Source organism: Lepidochelys kempii, chromosome 1 (genome assembly GCF_965140265.1).
Source record: "Lepidochelys kempii isolate rLepKem1 chromosome 1, rLepKem1.hap2, whole genome shotgun sequence".
NCBI lineage: Eukaryota > Metazoa > Chordata > Testudines > Cheloniidae > Lepidochelys > Lepidochelys kempii.
In genome coordinates, this window is record NC_133256.1 from 257,429,078 (window position 1) to 257,449,873 (window position 20,796).

General features: G+C 46.9%; 1 protein-coding gene across 7 annotated transcripts in view; it reads right to left on the minus strand.

Moving 5' to 3' along the window:
* The window catches only part of FAM227A (family with sequence similarity 227 member A), a 47,373-nt gene that overhangs the window by 25,984 nt on the left and 593 nt on the right, over window positions 1-20,796 (minus strand). For 3 of the 7 annotated variants that reach the window (XM_073326465.1, XM_073326438.1, XM_073326474.1), the window contains exons 1-7: window positions 19,419-20,681; window positions 19,160-19,314; window positions 16,164-16,249; window positions 14,354-14,444; window positions 8,497-8,600; window positions 2,189-2,341; window positions 1,767-1,868 (exon numbers count right to left, since the gene is read on the minus strand). In XM_073326465.1, the coding sequence (XP_073182566.1) occupies window positions 1,767-1,868; window positions 2,189-2,341; window positions 8,497-8,600; window positions 14,354-14,444; window positions 16,164-16,249; window positions 19,160-19,286 (663 nt within the window). In that variant the 5' untranslated portion in view covers window positions 19,287-19,314; window positions 19,419-20,681. Of the gene's footprint in view, window positions 1-1,766; window positions 1,869-2,188; window positions 2,342-4,723; window positions 4,826-8,048; window positions 8,117-8,496; window positions 8,601-14,353; window positions 14,445-16,163; window positions 16,250-19,159; window positions 19,315-19,418; window positions 20,682-20,796 lie in introns of those variants that run through there. The other 4 variants (XM_073326452.1, XM_073326458.1, XM_073326445.1 and 1 more) reach the window with 3 other exon arrangements.

Below are 20,796 nucleotides of genomic sequence, written 5' to 3' on the forward strand. Positions count from 1 at the left end.
GGTCAAAACTTCCCCAAGGTACAAAATATTCCACCCTTTGTCCTTGGATTGGCCGCTACCACCATCAAACAAATACTGGTTACTGGGGAAGAGCTGTTTGGAAACGTCCTTCCCCCCAAAATACTTTCCAAAACCTTGCACCCCACTTCCTGGACAAGATTTGGTAAAAAGCCTCACCAATTTGTCTAGGTGACTACAGACCCAGACCCTTGGATCTTAAGAACAATGAACAATCCTCCCAACACTTGCACCCCCCTTTCCTGGGAAATGTTGGATAAAAAGCCTCACCAATTTGCATAGGTGACCACAGACCTAAACCCTTGGATCTGAGAACAATGAAAAAAGCATTCAGTTTTCTTACAAAAAGACTTTTAATAGAAATAGAAGTAAATAGAAGTAAAGAAATCACCTCTGTAAAATCAGGATGGTAGATACCTTAACGGGTAATTAGATTCAAAACATAGAGAATCCCTCTAGGCAAAAACTTAAGTTACCAAAAAGATACACAGACAGAAATAGTTATTCTATTCAGCACAATTCTTTTCTCAGCCATTTAAAGAAATCATAATCTAACACGTACCTAGCTAGATTACTTACTAAAAGTTCTAAGACTCCATTCCTGGTCTATCCCCGGCAGAAACAGCATATAGACAGACAGAGACCCTTTGTTTCTCTCCCTCCTCCCAGCTTTTGAAAGTATCTTGTCTCCTCATTGGTCATTTTGGTCAGGTGCCAGCGAGGTTACCTTTAGCTTCTTAACCCTTTACAGGTGAGAGGAGCTTTCCCCTGGCCAGGAGGGATTTCAAAGGGGTTTACCCTTCCCTTTATATTTATATATATGACACCCCCAGATTTTCATTTTAATCACCGATTTTTATTCTGGACATCAGATCACACAAGAAGTGTCTTTTTGGTGAGAAAATTCATCTGACATGGAGAGTTTTACTAAACAAAATAAATATTCTTGCTGTAGTTTTTAAACTTTTCCTCATTTAGCCCAACAGTGAATTTAAGGAATTGCAAGCAACAACAATGAATATAAATACAGTAGACCAAAGTCTGCTCTCAGTTACACTACCAGCATATATCTGGAATAACTCCATTGACTCTACTGAAATTGAGAGAATCAGAGCATAACTAAGAGCATAATAATTTGGCCCAGTATGTGTGAAAACAGCTAAGGTACAGGAACATCCCACGAGGAGCGCTGGAGGGAAGGTGGCTTTAAGACAGCTTTGTACCCTCCTGATTCTGAGCTTTTCAGGAGCCAAAAAAGCCCTGGGGGCTGCTCTAAGTTATAGCAACTGTTCTGATGCTACCAAGGGTCAGATCTACAACCTGAAGCTGCTCCAGAATCGCCATTGTGCTCTGCATGAAAACCTCATTCCCAGCCCTGCTGGTAGTACACCCTTACACCAGTGTTTCCAAGGGATCCTACATAGGGCATCTGCCTTATACAGTGCTTGTCCCAGGCAAATTCCTCCCTGGTTAGTTAAGGGATTTGTACAAACCCTAAATGCTACTACAGTGGGAGGGAGAATACCTCCTCTAGTCTGTATTGCATTGTAGGGCCTGGCTGGAGCAGGTATTTGCTCCCTACAAGGGACAGATGGAGCAGGATTGGACCACAATGCACAATTTTGACCTTTTGTTTTCAATATTATTTTAAGACACTTATTAAACTTTCCCTCTGTCAGAGACTCTATACCCAGTGGAACCATGTGAAATACATCAATATCCAGCCCTTGTCCTAGTCTCTTCCTTACCTGATATAAGTGGAGAAAAAACCACCAGAAGCTGTCCAACAGGATAGCATGGGAGACTGGAGCTGTGAGAAACTTCTGCAGCATTTTTGAAGGAAAAGGTGTCTGGCAAAGAAATGAAACTTTGCAACATCATGCAGCACAGACAGATGAAGATACACTCACAAGGCAAATCACTCTCTGATCTTTACACATCCTTTCTCCTGTTCTCAACTCTACCATTAATCCATCCTTAAGAACCTCCAAATTTCTCATTCACAGAGCCTTACAAGCAGCATGCCATTTCTGGGAAACAAATGCACACATTCTCACAGCACTCACACACATATTCACATACATGTGCATGGCAATCATGCATATCCACTCATATGTAGGTACACGCACGCAAGCACACATTTGCTGCTCTTTGTAAGTATGTAGAGTACCTTCCCACTTGCTGACTTTCTCTGGGCACACACCACCTTCTCTATGACATCAGTCAGCTCTGTCCCATTAGGCAGCGGTGTTGGCTCATGCATGTTGTACCCTGGGTATTGATACAGTTCCACCAGCTTGTTCTTTTCTGATGTATTCTGAGGCTAGGGTGACAAAGAGGGAGGAAAGACCCAATACAAAACACATATACTTATGACAAGTGCCTGCAAATCCCCCAGCCTCTGGTGCTTTATGTCTCAAGAGCAGGAACTAGCTATTTCAAGACTTGATTTATCTGTGGTTCTGAACCTCTTGGTTGTGAGACTTCAATGGGGAGTTTGTGAGGTCGGGGTTGGTCACCAGCCCATTCCTTGTCCCTATTTAAATGGATTTGTTCAGGCACTTATAATTGGTCCAGATACCAGGAGTGCCCTATAAGGGTTTTTGAGCATTTCCCATTGGAGTCTATAGGAGTTTTGCCATTGACTTCAACAGCAGCAGGATCAGACCCTAAGTGTTGTGCTGATCTTCATGGTGGCTACTCCGAAGTATCACACAAAAGATTTTGAGGTTTCACTCCTGGAGGACTGGTTGCAAATGGCTGAATCATGGTTTGAGAGGCTGAAAATCACTGGTCTACTGAAGCTGACGCCCAGCAGAAGATGGAACTCGGGGAAAGGAATGAGAAGAGCATGCTGCAGTCTTTATACTAGTTGCTGTTCTTTTCCCTGTGTGACTTCCCTTATCCTCTGCAAACTCCAGGGAGAAGGAAATCATGATTTCCGTTTGTATAGAGCCCACTACTCTTGGGTCTGTGACTAGTCATCCATTGCTAGAAAAAGATCCAGAGTAAGATGCCAGAAACCACTAGTGGCATGAGTGTAGCAGCTACACAAGAAACTGAAAGGTTGAGATTATTTAGCTTGAAGAGGAGAAGTTAGAGGGGACTTGATTGATGAGTCGAAAATGATGAGCAGCCTAGGCCTGGTCTACACTACAAAGCTAGGTTGATGTAAGTTGCCTCCCATTGACCCATTTATGAATGAGTCCACACTCAAATTTGTCTCCTGCCAACGTAAGTGTCCCATTACAGGTGTCACAGTAACATCCCCTCCCTGAATGGCACTGAGCCATGGTCAACACAGCGAGAGTGTAGACACTGCATGACCTGTGTTGACCATAACAGTCCTCCAGCAGGTCTTCACAATGCTCGACAGCGAGCACTCTGCTCACAATTGTAAACTCCACTGCCTAGGGGTCACAGAGAACGGAAGCTACCAATCCCGCCTTTAAAACCTCTGTATTTTTGAAATGCCATTCCTGATTGCCCAGCTTGGTGAGCTCACCTAGCAGCTCTCCCTTGTTGTGTACAGCTGCCTTACTGACCATACTGGTCACATGCTCTCTAGACACACTCCTGCCTGGAGTAGACGGGAGACAGTGGATCTCCTGGGCCTCTGGGGAGAAGAGACTGTGCAGGCACAGCTATGGACCAGTCACATAAACATGGACATCTACAAAAAGACTGCACTGGGGATGCAGGCAAAAGGGTACAAAAGGAATCAGCAGCAATAGCACATGAAAGCAAAGGAACTGCGGCAGGCACTATGAAAGGCCAGGGAGGCCAACAGATGATCTGGTGCCAAGCCACAGACCTGCTCGTTTTACAACTAGCTGCGTTCCATACTTGGTGGAGACTCCGACAGCATCCTTCAGACCACTATGGATTCCTTGGTGGAGCCTGAGAGACCCCTGCTGTGAATAGCAAGGAAGAGGAGGAGGGACATGTGGTGAGTGGGTTCTGCTATGCTGCAAGCCAGGATCTTTTAGAGACTCCACTGCAGTCTAGACATTCCTGCCAGCTGAGCACAGATAAGCCTGATCCAGGGTAAAGAACCTTAGACACATGTGTGAGTGCATTCTCCCTTAAAAAGAATATATGTGAAGATGACACCAGGGTCAACACCAGGTTAGCAGAACACAGGTTTCTGCTTTTCATCATTTTACTCCTACGAGATGAGCAGGAGAAGAGGTAAAGGTACAACAAAACTTAGAGGTAGAGCTGGTATCTGCTTTTCTTTCCCGTCAGGTTGGGGGCAGGCTGTGTAGCAATTTGTTTATGTGCATAAGGATGTTCCTTGTATCCTCCTAAGGGATCGTGATGAAATTTTCATGGAGACGGTCTGCAATCCTCTCCTGAAGGTTTCTAGGGGTGGCTGCTTGATTTCTTCTTCCATGGTAGGATGCTTTCCCACGACACTCCATGCCAACTTTGGCAGGTGCCATTGTAGTAAACAGGCTAGCAGCATATGGACCCAGGAGGCTTCAGGATCCCAGCAGCAGCTGTGCTCTCTGTGCCTTTGTTACCCTCAGGAGTGAGATATCAGCTAAAATCATCACCACCACCACCTGTGGCAAATAGTGCCAGTACTCAATGCCATTGCCCTGTACTTGTATCCATGGAAATAGGGGCCGAAATCTTCCTGTTTTACACAACCAAACAATTCCCTCCTCCCTCACCCACACTCCCGGTGGGCCATACTCACCTTGCTGCAGCTGGAGAGTGGTGCTGTGGAGAGATGCTCCAAGGCTGAAGGGTCAATAAGCATGGCTGATTTTAAAACTTTTATGGGAGAAGGAAGGGAGTTCTGAAATTAAATATTTTACTTTCTGTTGTGACTGTAAATACAATCTTTTATCTGCAGTTGCTGCCGTTACAGCCCTGAAAAGTGCCCCCTCCACACCCACGGGACACCAATCCCTGATGAGGAGGAGGAAGAGGCGGACTACAGAGGACACGTTCAGTGAGATCCTGCAAACCAGTGCTGCATCAGACTATGAAAAGAAAGCATGGAAAGTGCATATGGCAGACAGCTTGGAGAAGGAAAGAGTGGACAGGAGAAATGCCCAGGAGTCCTATCAGGGAAAGAAGAGGGAGATGCACCTGGACATAATGGGGCTTCTCAGGCAGGAAACACAAATGCTGCAGACTTTTGTTGACCTACAAGTCAGTCACATGCTTACCTCCTTTTGCAGTCAATGGACAACTCCATTTGAGCAGTTCCCTATAACCCCCAACATTCCATGCGGCAACATGGGCTGCATCCCTACCACTACAACTCCACGGTAGGGGACAGTAAAAAACACAGCTTCACATACACTGACCTGTGAGAGCCACGACTACTGTATGTTTGGCAAAAATAGACACAAATGTTTTCTAGCATTCTAATTGTAAAGGTCTGTTCTGTTAATTTATTGAATAAGTTTACACTCTGTGGGTTTTTAATTGCTCATTATTCTTTGCACTGTTTTGGTTACACAATACGTTTTAATTTTTTGGTAATAAATTCATCTTTATTATTTCATAGCATATCCAGCAGAATGCCTAGCACTACCAAAAGCACGCATTAATTGTAATTGGACATAATCACAGAACTCATACGTTCAGTGCAAAACACATTGTAATACTGATAAATGTACAGTAAGCACCACATAATTTGTAGGTTCATTAAAAGACTGTGTGATATTCATAAATGTACACCAAGCACTGCACAACTCCTAACAACCTCCAAAACTTCAGGGCCAGATACAGCATTATCCAGCATGACACATTATTGGGGCTGACAATTAAAGTGCTCTTTCAAAGCCTCCCACAACCCCATAGCTCTGCACTGAGCTCTCATCCACTCAGTTCCCTGAGAACTCTTTTTTACTCCAGTCTCATTACTCAGGTTCCTTTATTTGGCATACAACAAAGTTAAGCTGAGTTGATCAGACTCAAGCATAGTGGGAGAAGGTATAAGGCATACCATAAATCCAGACTTACAAAGCAAATGTCTTCCTTCATATACATGTACTACATTGTGTTTACTGTAGATTGCACCACATATTTTTGGATTGGATTGGTTACTTTGTAGGGACCAGTCTCTGTACAGCATGCTGTATTCACACACTGTCCACGTTTGACCTACTCTTTACCTCATCTTTACATTCCTGACTTATCTTGTCCATTGTTATATTGCTCGTAGTAAATAGTTTCTTGGGTGTTCTCCCTCTTATCTTGGTTAGCTCAGACATTGTCTCTTAGATTACTGACCCATTTACTTATATTATTTAGCACAACTATTACATTTTCAGCCAGCTAATTAATTTACCTCCCTACTCCTGTCTTCCAAGACATGAGGCCTCCCCAGCGTTTAATTATTTATGTCAGGCCAAGCCTACATCCCCTTGTGTCTGACTGTTCAAAGTCATTCCACCTCCACCTTCCACTCCGGCGGCAATTTCTCCCCCTTTGCCTCACAGATATTAGGCAGGACACAACAGGCAGTTATAACCACTGGAATATTTTTTTCCACTGAAATTCAATCTAGTGAGTAAACATCACCCGCATCCCTTCAGTCTTCCAAAAGCACATTCAACTATCATTCTGCACCTGCTGAGCTGGTAGCTGAATCTTTCTTTGGAGCTATCAAGTTGGCCAGTGTATGGCTTCATGAGTCAGGGGGAGCAAGGGATACTCTGGGTTCACCAGAATCACAACTGGTATTTCAATATCATCAATGATAATCCGCCAGTCAAGAAAGCATGTTACTGTGTGCAGCTTTCTGAGCAGTCCTCTGTTCTTAAAGATGAAAGCCTCATGCCCACACTGATATGGGAGAAGTGTCCCCAGTGATCCACCAGTGCTTGCATAACCATAGAAAAGTAGCTGTTGCAAGATGTGTGGCTGGTGCCAAATCAGGGATGTGCTGTATATGCCCTACCACAGTTTGGGTACCCTAGAGCTGCAAATATATCCATGATAGCCTGAACATTGCCTACAGTCGCAGTCCAGTGTAGCAGGATACAACGGCCCTACTCAATTGTATGACAACAGCCCGCACTGTGAATTTTACAACTCCAGAATGATTTTCCATTGACCAGCTGCAGTTCGGCACTGTAAACTTCCACAGTTAGATCATCCCTTGCTTCTGAACTGTAAGTGCTGGTCTCAGTTTTGTGTCCTGCGTGGGAGGGCTGAAGCAAGATCAGCACACAGATCCTGGAAGATGGCCTTTTGCATCAGAAAGTTCTACAACCACTGCTTATCACCACAAATCTGCATTACGATGCGATCCCACCTGTCTGCTCATTTCTCAAGCAGCGCTCCACACTCTGCAGCTGATCCATGAATCCCAACAACCTTAAATTGGTTTTCGCTATGTCCCTTAGCAATCTGTCCTCAAATAAATCGTCATGTCCCCAGTTGTTATGATACTTCCTACAGCTCTGCAAATACTGGAGGAGTCATTGGTTCTGTGTTTGCAATGTTCACGACAATAGTGCAGAGCTGCATGGGCTCCATGCTTCTGTCAGAGATGGTGGACAAGTGCTGCGTGGGTTTGTGGGATTTTAAAAAAGGCGTGAAAATTAGGGATAGGGATGGCATTATGAGATGGAGAAAACTGCATGATGGGAACTTGACTCCCCCAGGTCCCAGAGTTCTTTGTGCGACTCATTTCTACCCGATAACACATTGCAAAAATCCCCCAAAAGGTATTGCACGGGAGGGTGGTGCACAATGCTTAATTTGTGCCAAGGCTTGCTATGGCTAAGCCCTGGTACCTCTAGGCTTGGCAGTTCATAGCCCTGGCATCTCTAGGCTTGCCAAATCAGTTACGAAAGTAAAAAAATTGCCTGAGCCCCGGCACCTCTTTCATTTCAAATTAAGCACTGGTGGTGTGTGACACATTAGGACACCTACCCATGGTACACTGCACTTTGCATTGAGATAAGCATGCTTGATGAGTATACAAAGTGCCAAAGCAAGCAGACAAGTGTGCATGCTCACAAGTGAATACCAACTTCAGTGGCTTTATGCTGACATACCTTGCACTGACCAGTCTGTAGTGTAGACCTGGCCCTAGTGATAACTGATCAGACCTTCCCCTTCTTACCTGTTCCACAACAGAACACAAACAAGACTTGTGAAATTGAAGGGCAGTAAAATTTAAAATCAATAAAAAGGAAATAACCCTTTACAGAGCATACAGTATAATCAATCTGTGGAACTGGTACGGAATGAAGGAGGATACAGGAAGGGATGGACCAGTGATATGATCCAATTTGTTAGGAGGGGGGGAAAATGGACTAGACAGACCAGTGGTCTGATGCAATAAGGCAATTCCTACATTCCTATGAATCCCTCCCAAAAATAAAACAAACATCAATTATTTCCCCCAGCAATCTAGAGAACTGGACTCTGCCTCTTTCCAAGAAATATTGTATATGTGTAGGGGAAGGGAAGAATTCTGCCCCTTCTCATAGGTGATCTTACCTTCTTGTAGGTGATCTTGGTCTGATCTAGTGAGTCAAAGTCTGACACATTCATAGGGTGCTCATACTTCTGTGCAAAGCGGCATATCTCCTTCCTATCTCTGTCTGCAGCAAGAAGATAGAAGAATGAGAATACTGAGGGGCTGAAGAGCATGACTGAGGCCAAAATGACACAAACCAGGAGAATTTCAGCTGAATCAGAAAGGTGAGGCAGCATGCTACTCTCTACCCTACTTCATTCCAGTGAATAAGAGTGAGGATGAAGGGAGGCGGGGGGGGAATGGATGTACCCTTCTCCGCTATCTCAGTATTAAAGAATCAGTTAAGGTACTGGCTCAAGGAAGTAAAATGGCAAAATTATGGTGACATCCAGGTTATATATCAAATAAGAAACACTATTATAGGAACAGTTACCTTTCCAACAACATATGGGGGAAAGACAACCTTGCAGTTAAGGCACAGAACTAGTAGCCATGAAATCTTGGTTCTATCTTGGTCCTGCCACATAAACCCTACATGACCTGGGAGAAATAATTTAACCTCTCCCTGCCTCAATTTCTCCAGCTTCAAAATGTTTCTGTACTGCTTCATAGATTCCAGGTCCATAAGGGACCTTTGTGATCATCTAGTCTGGCCTTCTGTATAGCACAGGCCATAGAAGTTCCCCAAAATCATTCCTAGAACAGGTAAAATATCCAATCTAGATTTAAAAAATTGCCAGTGATGAAGAATCCACCATGACCCTTGGTAAATTGTTCCAATAGTTAATTAATCTCACCGCTACAAATGTATACCTTATTTTCCAGTCTGAATTTGTCTAGCTTCAACTTCCAGCCATTAGATCATATTATACTTTTCTCTGCCAGAGTGAAGAGCCCATTATCAAATATTTGTTCCCCATGTGGATACTTATAGACCAGGGGTCGGCAACCTATGGTACGCTTAGCCTGCTGCCGGTCTGGGGTTCTGGCTGCCAGCCCCTTGCCAGCCAGGGTTCCGGCCACAGGCCCCGCTCACCCTGCTGCCAGCCTAGGTGAACGGAACCCCAGGCTGGCAGCGGTCTGAGCAGGCCAGCGGCGTAAGATTAGCATTTTAATTTAATTTTAAATGAAGCTTCTTAAACATTTTGAAAACCTTGTTTACTTTACATAAGACAATAGTTTAGTTATATAATACATCAGGGGTCGGCAACCTATGGCACGCGTGCCAAAGACAGCATGCGAGCCGATTTTTAATGGCACACTGCTGCCTGCCAGGTCCCAGTCGCTCAGCCCGGTGCCAAACCCAGGCCTGGACCCTGACAGGCAGCAGCATGCCATTAAAAATCCTGCCAGCCCTGGCCCACTCTTCTCCGCGCCCCCACCCCCCGCCCCCGACAGGATGAAGAAGCTTGGTCCTGATGGCTGCTGCTGCAGGGCAGACAAGCTCCCCCCTCCCCCGCCTCTTCCCCCAGTGTGCTGCATTCCTGTCCCTCCTCCTCTCCCTGCCGAGGATCAGCTGATGGCCCCAGCTGATGGCCCTTGCGTGGGAGGGGGAGAAGAGGAGCTCGCTGCTCCCAGGAGAGGCGGAGAAGAGGTGGGGATGGGGTCTTGGGGAAGGGGGGTGGAATCAGGGCATATCCCATCCAGCCCCCTGCCGTGAGCCACTCTGAGCAGGAGGCTGGGAGAACCCCCACGACCCCAGCCCACACTCCCAGCCCTCTGCCCTGACCCTTACATCCCCCCCCCAACCCCCTGCCCTGAACCCTGCACCCCCTCACACACAGCCAGCCCTCTGCCCTGACCCCTGCACCCCCCAAATACCCCAGCCTCCTGCCCTGACCCTTGCACCCCCCCATGACCCCAGCCCTGACTCCAGTACCCCCCACACATACCCAGCCCTCTCACACCCCATGTCTTGACTCATGCAACCCCACATTCCCACCCCCACCCTGAGCACCAAACAGGAGCTCCTGCACCCTTCCACATTCCCACCTGCACCCCTCGCACCAAATGGGAGCTGCCCAGGTAAGCGCTCCACACCCAAACCTCTTGCCCCAACCCTGAGCCCCCTCCCTCATTCTAGCTCCTGGCCAGACCCTGCATCCCAGCCTGCTCCTTCAACCCGAGCCCTGTGCTCAGTGCATTCCCACCCTCAGCTCAGTGCAGAGAGAGAGGAAGAGAATGGGCTAGAACCAGGGAGAAGGTAGGTATCCACTCTATGTGGGCAGGGCCGGGATCCCAGACCGGCAGCGGGCTGAGCGGGGCCGGCAGCCGGAACCCTGGCTGGCAGGAGCCAGCGGACTGAACCCCAGACCAGCAGCGGGCTGAGTCACTCAGCCCACGGCTGGTCTGGGGTCCCGGCCGCTAGCCCCGCTCAGCCCGCTGCCGGTCTGGGGTTCTGGCTGCCAGCCCCTTGCCAGCCAGGGTCCTGGCCATAGGCCCCGCTCAGCCTGCTGCCAGCCTCGGTGAACGGAACCCCAGGCTGGCAACGGGCTGAGTAGGCCAGCAGCGTAAGATCAGCATTTTAATTTAATTTTAAATGAAGCTGCTTAAACATTTTGAAAACCTTGTTTACTTTACATACAACAGTAGTTTAGTTATATAATATATAGACTTATCGAGAGAGACCTTCTAAAAAACGTTAGAATGTATTACTGGCACGTGAAACCTTAAGTTAAAATGAATAAATGAAGACTCGGCACACCACTTCCGAAAGGTTGCCGACCCTTGTTATAGACTGTACCAAATCACCCCTTAGCCTTCTCTTTCTTAAGATAAATAGATTGAGCTCCTTGAGTCTATAACTATAAGAGATGTTTTTTAATCCTTTAATCATTCTTGTGGTTCTTCTCTGAACCTTCTCTAATTTATCAACATTCTTCTTGAATTGTGGGCACCAGAACTGAACACAGTATTCCAGCAGTGGTAGCACTTGTGCCAATTATAGAGGTAAAATAACCTCTCTACTCCAACTCGAGATTCCCATTTATGCAGCCCCAGATCGCACTAGCTCTTTTTGGCCACTGTGTCACACTGGAGCTCATGTTAAGCAGATTACCCACCATCACTCCCAAATCTTTTTCAATCACTGTTCCCAAGATAGAGTCCCCCATCCTGTAAGTGTGGCCTGCATTCTTTGTTCCTAGATGTATACATTTAACCGTATTAATACCCATATTCTTTGCTTGCACTCAGTTTACCAAGTGATGTAGATTGCTCTGAATCAGTGACATGTCTTCTTCATTATTTAATGCTCCCTCAATTTGTGTGTCAGCTGCAAATTTTATCAGTGAGGATTTTCTGTTTTCTTCCAGGTCATGGATAAGAATTTTAAATAGCACAGAGCCAAGAACTGTCCCCGTGGGAACTCACTGGAAACATATCCATTCAATGACGATTCCCCATTTACAATTCCATTTTGAAGCCTACCAGTTAGCCAGTTTTTAATTCATTTAGTGTGTGCCATGTTAGTTTTATCAAAATATCACGTGATACCAAATCACTTCACAGTAGTGTTACAAGGCTATATTCATTAATTTTTATGAGGTTCTCAATTACTGTAGGCATGAGTGCCTTACACATGCCAATGGAAAAATACATATGCCAAAACATTTAGCTCTTAGTAGTTTAGGGGGAGCTGATGCACAATCTGTGTTCCAGGTTACCGGGGGTTCCTTAAATCAAAACAATGAGATTTGCTAGTGATGTATGTGACACTGAATATTATTTATCATATCTATACTGCATTATTCTCACACCACTCATTCTGGTCCCAATGCTGCAAATATTTATGGAAGTGAATAGCCCCATTGAACTCAATGGAACTATCTACATGCATAAAGTTCAGCATGGGCAGGGCTGGCCTTAGGGAAAATGGCACCGTAGGCGAACTTGTATTTTGATGGCCCTGGCCCCCATGGGTGTGGCACCCCCCATTGCCCCTGGCCCCCCATCCTGCCTTCCCCCCTAACCGTGCCCCCTTCGCTCCAAATGCCTGCTCCCCCTCCCGCACCCCTATTTCCTGCACCACTTCACTCCCAACCTCTGCCCCCCTCCTGTACCCCAACACCAGCCCCCCTAACACCTGCACTGTGCCCTCTTCACCCCAACTCCTGCACTCCCCTCCTGTGCCCCAATTCCTGCACCCCTTCACTTCTACCCCCTGCACCTCCCTCCTGAGCCCCTAAACCCTGCAGTATGCATGCCTCCTCACCCCAACTCCTGTCCCCTAATGAGCCCCTAACCCCTGCACTGTGCCCCCTTTGCCCCTAACCCTTGCATCTCCCTCCTGCACTTATGTTGGGAAACTGACCTGGATACACAAAGCAGCTGGCATTGCTGCTTGCTCCCCCACTGGACTGCTACTCCTCCTCCCCGCAGCCCTAGGGGTCTGTGAGCAAGGAGATGTCAGGGCTTCCTGTATCCAGGTCACTTTCCCTGCGGGCTGTGTAAGGGGAGGGCAGGAGAGCAGCAGCTCCTGATGCCTCAGCACAGCCCAGGTGGGGAAGTGACCTGGATGCAGGGAGCCCTGGTATGTGTGTTGCGGGGACTATGTGAAGGAAAGCGTGTGTGAGTTGAGGGGAGTGTGTGTGCTTGAGTGAGTATGCTGTCTCTTTAAGAAAGCACTCAGGGTCAGGAGCCTGAACGAGGCTCGTTGGAACACAAGCAGCTGCCAGCAGCTCTGGACCCAGAGAGGCACCAGCACACACAGATTCCCCCTGTCCAGTCACCCCAGCTTAGTGGAAATTGGGTACACAGGTGGGGGAGGAGGAGGACACCCTGCCATCAGCCCCTCTCCCTCCCACAGAGCAGACAGGAGGATGCTCCCAGTATAGACGCCGACTCCGTAGGTGCTCCCTGCCCCAGCTCACCTCCACCTCCTCCCCTGAGTGTACCTTCCCCACTTCTCCTTCCAGCGCTTGCCCAAGCTGTGGGAGGGAGGGGGGAGGAGCAGGAACAAGGCATTGGAGCGCTCAGGGGAGGAGTCGTGGTGGGGATTTGGGGAAGGAGTCCAATAGGGGCAGGGAGGGGGCGGAGTTGGAGCTGGGACTTTGGGGAAGGGGTTGGAATGGGGGCAGGGCAGGGATACAGTTGGGGCGGGACCCACCGGTGCCAGGAGAAGTTGGCACCTATGGCTCCCAGTCCGAAGGGAGGAAGTGGGGGACAGGAATAGCAGTGGCTGCACCCGTGGAGCAGGGCGGAGGAGGGGCATCCCTGCTCCAGAGGAGTCACCTGGCTTGAGGGCTGGTCGTCCAACTGCCCCCTGCAGCTCGGGTCTCTCCCCATGCCCTATGTTGCTGCTCGCCTGCCTGCCCTGCTGCCTCCATCAGCCCAGCTGGCCTCTCGGCAGCAGGACAGGTGGGAATCCAAACCCTGTGCATGGCGCCCCCTTGGGTGGGCCAGCCTGGGCAAGGGCCTGTACAGCCCACCCCAAAGGCTGGCCCTGAGCGTGGGCAGAAGTATTCACAGATTCAGGGCCTAAACTCCCCCAACCCTGTCCCAATTATTCACTGGGCTCAAAACCTGTCATTGATTCTCTGCAAGAGGTGTCTTTGTTTCAAAGTCCTCATCAGGAATCTAGAGCGGTCTCCAGGACATGAGGGCACACACAGTTTGTACATTCAGAATTTCAAAAATTACATGGTAAAATTACTTTTTGCTAGGGCAAATACACAAGGAGGACATGAGCTGCTTGAGATGCCAGGGGCATTTCAACCTGGAGCTTGCAGGAAATGTCTTAAACTGTGACTCCATTGGAAGGGGGATCATTAATACCCCAGTATTCATTGGCAGGAAATGTCCTGATCTGGAGCTCCTTAAGCTGTACTCATCTCCCCAATAAAACCCCAAATATATGTAATTAGAAAGCATGTGTGCCTCTTTCCCTGGATGTCTTGAAGTGCTTTTTCTCTCTTCTGAAGCTCTTCTGTCCAGAGTATCTCTTTAATGATTCCAAGTCCTCAATCACCTTCAACAATAACAAAAACAACAGCAATTGGTGTTAGGGATTAATTCCACACTAAGTTTTGGGGCTTGGGAACAAAAGGACCCCGGACTCCTAAAGCAGCTACTTAAGCTCAAATGTTTTCAGTTCTGAAATATAATTCTACAATCAATTAACTTTCTCTTGCTTCCTTTTTCTGTTATTACCTTTCGTGCCATTGCTCTTCCATTCTCTTTCCTCTCCCTACTACATACATACCTACACACACACGCATGCACAAAATCCAGGTAATTCACAAAATCCCCATTCAAAACTGCAAGATTCTGTTCTAATTTTGGGGTATCTGCTCTATAATTCCCCCCCTTTAAAGGACTAAGTAATTTCCAGCACCTACTCTCCTCGGAAGCCACTGTTAGGAGGCCACTGTTTTGCAACATCTACCCTGCTGGAATGATGCATTGCCCAAATGTACCATTAGGAGTCACTCCTAAGTTACTCCTGGGGGAATTCTGTGCCAAAAAATTAAAAATTCTGCAACAAAAAATTAAAGATTCTGCAAACAATATTTTCAGATTCTGCAAAATTCTGCATATTTTATTTGTCAAAATAACACAATATAATCACACCAGTTTCAATTATTTTTGGTCATTCATTTCAAACTACCTGCCAGCAAATATGTCTGTAACAATAAAGACAATAAAAAAAGATTCAGAAAATATTTTTTGACAAATAGATTCCTTACTAGGCATATTTATACAGAACTCTGAGTAATAATTCATTTAAACTACAATACAGAACCAAATTTCCTGCACTTCCCAGAAGCCATGCAAAGGCTGGGGGAAATCAAGGGTAACGGAGGAGTGAGAGAGAGAGAAATAATTGCTGGGAAGCAGCCTGGGTGTGAACTTTGAGGGTTGTTGGGTATGGGTGGGAAAAGTATGGAAGAAGTTTTTTTCAGGGGCGGCAAGGGACTGTTAGGGAACTTCCCCCATGCAGATCCTGGCTGACTCCTAGCCTTTCTCAGTCAGACATAAGTGTCCTTCTGCCCCCACTCAGACACGCCCCCCCCGACACCCCGTGTGTCCTTCCACCTCCACTCAGACACCCACTCCCCATTCCCACATGGCCCTGTACCTCCTGCCCATGTCTCTGTGCCCCCACTCATCAACCCCATGTCCCTATGTGGCCCTGCACCCCATCCCTGTCCCCATGTGTCTCTGTGCCCCCACTGAGCCACTCCCTTGTCCCTATGTGGCCCTGCACCTCCCTCCCCACTGTGGCTCTGAGCCTCCACTCCCACTGAGCCCCTGCCCTAGTCTGTCCTTCCCCACTAGCCCTTATGAGGCCCTGTCTGACCCCCCAGCAGCCCACACTATCTGTCTCCCCATAGTCCCTGTCTCCTAACCTGGCCCTACAGAGGCTGTGAAGAAGGCTCTTTCTCTTCTCTAACTGGCTGGGACCACCTGTTGTGTCCTATCGCCACAGTGCCCTCTGGTGGGCAAAAAGCAGTACTGCAGAAGTTACTTGCTGCTGGAAGCTGCTGTTGTGTTCTATTGCCGCAGCACCTGCTGGTGGGCAAAAGGCGGAACTGCAGCAACTTTTGAGCAGAAGCTTTTTTCTGCACAAAAAAATAAAAATATGTATGGCTCATTAATCATGTGTGCGCAGTGGTGCAGAATTCCCCCAAGTGTACTAAGTCTATGCTTTTCCTTGCATATGCTGCAGCAAACTGTCTTTACTCACCAGGTCACCAGTGTGGAATTTTTCCAACTCCAGTCGCAAATGTGCAATTTTCTGGTTCACTTTCTGCATACTGCCAATTGGGCACACTGAGAAGGTAGGTATGTTAAGGAACCTCTTTGGAGAGTATTAATAAGTGTAACAAACCAGACAAAAAATCATGCTGCTACTCTTTTTCTGATACTTTCTCTATTTGCTGCTATTTCTCTTCCATATTTTCTCTCTCTTTGACTTGTTTTCCCTTGTCTCTGCAGCCCTGACTCATCTCACTAACTGCACAATCCAAATCTTTCAGAAAAGCCTCCAAACCTGTTGCAAATGGTATCTGTTGTTAAGGAAAAGTTAGCATATGTGACTCCATTTTGGTTTGGGGCCCACCATTGTTTAAATGCCAGCACATCATACACCAGGAGGAGTGATCCTTAGATACTGAATCCCTGTGAAAATCCTCCTCCTTGTCTCCAGCCTGCCTTGACTCCCAGTATCTGGTTTTTGTCAGTCTCTAACTCCCTGTCTCTTGGCCTTGATGTGAGGCCTCCCATCCTGATAATAAAGGTTACTGATGCATAGCTTTACGACCATGCTGTGTAATTAACATACTGGTATAGCACGAGGAATGCACTAAGCAGGTATAGGTGGTAGATAAGACAAGGGTTTGTTTATTGGCTAAGGTTTCCGATGCACGAGGGCAACATGCTTTGCTAAAAAGTATATAACCTTTGTATAATCTTTATTCAGGGTCCCCTCCTGGCTAGCAGCGTAATAAACTTAGTGTCTTTTGGGAACTCTGCAGTTGTGGACTTTGTTTCTGTGCCTCAGCCTAGATTCGAACTGTGCGTGACCTATCAGGTATAATTCGCAGCATTGGTGTGCGTGTCCTACCAGGTGTAATTCGTAGCAGTTGTGTGCGTGTCCTACCAGGTGTAATTCGCAGCAGTTGTGTGCGTGTCCTACCAGGTGTAATTCGTAACACCGTACAGTGGAGCTGCAGACTTTGGACTACCAACAAAATGTTTGGCAAATTGGGGACCTCTTGAAAAATTAAAAGGGAAGGGATATTTATTTTGATTTTGCCTCAAAGAGATGCTTCTCATAGGCTCTAGACACCCTGCCATCCATTAAAATACATTCCATATCAATAAATACAGTCTGTACCCCATCTTCACCCTTTTTACAAGACCATGATAAATTTTGTACTAAGTATGCCTTGTGAGGTATCATTTCAAAAATTCAATTTGCTTAACATTATTGTCCTGGTAAAATATGTGTGGCAAAATTACATGTCAAAAATTATAAGATTCTACTGTATAATATTGCTGTAACATGATCCAAATTTAGAAAAGCAGGCACAAACCAGTTCATCAAAAAGAAAAGACAAACCAACACCTTATCCTGGTGTCAACAAAGTCAAGTGGACCATCACCTAGTTAAATGGCCATTCTGTGGCAGGAAGAAATGTGTAAGCAAGAACTTTACATATTGACAACAGAACAACTAGGGGTTCCCATGTAAACAGAATGGCTATCACCTGCACCCCAGCTGGAGATAATCCCCAAAGATAATCCTCACACAACATAAATTACCTCTCTACTCTACTCCTTTGCTCATGGCAGCAATGCCTTAAGAGACACTGAACTGAGGAAGGGGTCCTGGCCTAAAAGCTTCTAGCCATTAAAGACTACAAAGAGCAGGTGATGAGAAAAACCTTTGCTTAGAATCTACCTAGCTTGGTAAATTACATACTAGTTTGCATTTTATCTTTTTATTTTCTTTGTGACCAAGTCTGACTTTTATGCCTCTTTACTTGTAATCACTTAAAATCTTTCTGTAGTTAATAAACTTGTTTTATTGTTTTGTTTAAACGAGCGTGTTTGGGAACCTCCACTTGAGATAACAAGGTTTGTGCATATCTTTTTCTACTGATGAACTGACAGACTTTATATGAGGTTGCATCATCCAGTAGAGAGCTGGGCAGTATAAGAAACATTTCTGGGGGAAGATCTGGGACTGGGAGTTTGCTGGTATCGCCCTGTATGGAATTAATGGGTGTCTGGCCAAAGCATTAATGTAATTCAGCTGGGAGTGATTTTTGCGTGCTAGATGCTGTAGGTGAACTGGCCAGGAGTGGTTGTTCTCCCAACAAAGCAGTGCAAAGGCACCTCTGATTGGAGAACTGAGGGGACACAGCTGTTCAACAGTCTAGATTGTACCCTGGGTGATGTCACAATAACCTTCACAGCACAATACATCAGCCAGTCATCAAGAAATAGAACAGCAAAATCTCCCCAACCATTTACTGACAGTCAAAAAGTTTGGTCTATTACAGACCAAGTGTTGATGAAACAAATGAAGTCTTACCTCTCCCTTTCCCAGCATCTGAGCAGTTCTTCACTGCTGAAATCTCAGCATCATGCCCTTATTAGAACAGCCCAAACTGTGGTAGGTTATGTTTAATTGGCCAAGTGAAGCAATCCCTCACACTCAACACAATGGCATTTCTTTGTGTGTCTGTAACATGATCATTGTTGAAAAATCACATTTCATCAATTCCAGAATCTCAGGGACTCCTCTCTCTAGGTATCAATGGGCAGAACCCTATTGATTTTGGTGAAAATCAGAAAGTTAGAAAAGCTTAATTGCCATTAAAATCCCTATTTAGTCATTGAGGATGTAGAGTGAGACGGTGACCTCATCATTAGAGTCCAGTTACGGTTAGTAGAGCCCTTAGCTGCCACCCCCTGCCACACCCATACACTGAACAGAACCCTATTGATGTTGATGAAAATCAGAAACCAAAAAACAAACTGATTTTAGAAACCCCAAAAGCTTGATTTCCATTGTTTACCAAAATCAACAGAGTTCTGCCCATCGTGGGGGATGGGGGCAAGGGGCTTGGCTGGAGTGGAAGCACAAGATGCACATCTGGGTGTACAGCTTGGCCTACATAAGCAACACAGTATGTGACTCTCTAGCGTTGATTGTTCACTGGCAGAAGATACATGAAGGTTTCTTGTTTACGCTCTGCTGCATGTTCAACTTCTCAGTCTCCTTTGCTTGTTGCATGGGCAATACCCCCACAAATTCTTGGAATCGGATAATTGGTGAAGTATTATTTAAGGCTGCCATGTTTCCAGTGCAAAATATAAACTAATTCCTAGCAAAGTGGGGACAAAACATTTCCATTACAAAAATATTTTTATAGAATCTCTTCCTCTCTCCCACTTTACTGCCTTCAAAACCAAATGCCCTTTGACAAACCTTATTGGATTTTGCTTTGCGTGGGTTCATACTGAGGTCCCTCTTGATAATTCTTCATTGCCACAGGCAGTAAGGACACTGCACCTCATGTGGAAAGGTCAGACATCTGTGGGGCTCAGATGAGTGGGAGAAGGTCATCTGAGGATGATTCTCCCCATAACAATGGAAACAAACAGCCAGGCTATGTTTTAAGGCATAAACAAGGATTCAGCAAGCTCAGATGTTTCCAGATGACACTTGTTTTGTGACCATTTGTTTTCTCCCTTATATATATGCTCTATTTATTTATTTTACTTTTATAATTTTAACTGTAATTTCCTTGGGGCAGGCACCTTGTTATATACTTTACTTGTACAGTGCCTTACACACCTATAACACCATAATAATAAATGGGAAATGTGTGGAAGCTCAGAGAAACTTTGGAGTGAAGAGGGAGGGAGACATTAAAATATCAGATTTTGGTAGCATTTTTAAGGTATGATGTGAGATGTCTGGGCCTTCCTCCAACAAATGAGCAGCGAGCAGGCCTGTCAAAAGTTCCTGTATGAAAATATTAACCAAGATAATTCCCATCTGGGAAAGCAGCTGGTTAGGAGGAAAAGGTGGAGAAGTGGCCCTCTGTCCTAAAAGCAATGAGTTTCCTTAAAAGAGGGACACAGTGAGTGAGGTAATAGCTTTTCCTGGACCAACTTCTGTTGCTGAAAGAGAAGACGGGCTTTGGATCAACACCAGAACTGAAGGTTTCAAGAGGAGCGAGCGGGAAAGCTGGTCTCCTCTTTCACCCTCAGAGGTTGATCCAACACAAGCTATTACCTCACCCACCTTGTCTCTCACACACCCTGGGACCAACAGGGCCACGCCACCACACTCCTCAAAAGCACATGTTCTTGGGAAGTGACTAGGGCATGGCAGGGCTGGTTGTGTCACCCCCGCCGCCCTGTAGGCCAGACCGGGGCTGTTACACTCGGGTGCCCCTGCGGCGGGCGGGCCAGCAGGGGAGAAATGACCCGGCCCAGGCACGGCACCGGGCAGCAGCAGTACACGCAGGCCCCACGGTGCAGGGGGCACTGGGGCAGCGCCTCCTCCCCTGCCGGGACTGAACGGAGCCCTCGGGCTGCCCACGTTCCCCGTCAGCCCCTGGAGCAGCTCGGAGCCGGGAGGCCCCTACAGCGCGCCCGGGCTGCCAGCGGCTGCAGCGCAGAGCCTCAGCCCGGGAGGGATTTGCAGCCCCGCCCGGGCCCCGAGCGCCTCCTGACGCCACTAGGGGGCGCAGCGTCACACACACCCCCCGGCTTCGCACGGGCGGGGCCTCGGTGAGACAGGAGCCGGCCCCGCAGCTCGGAGGGCGGCTGAACCCCCGCTGGGGGGCGCCGGGCGC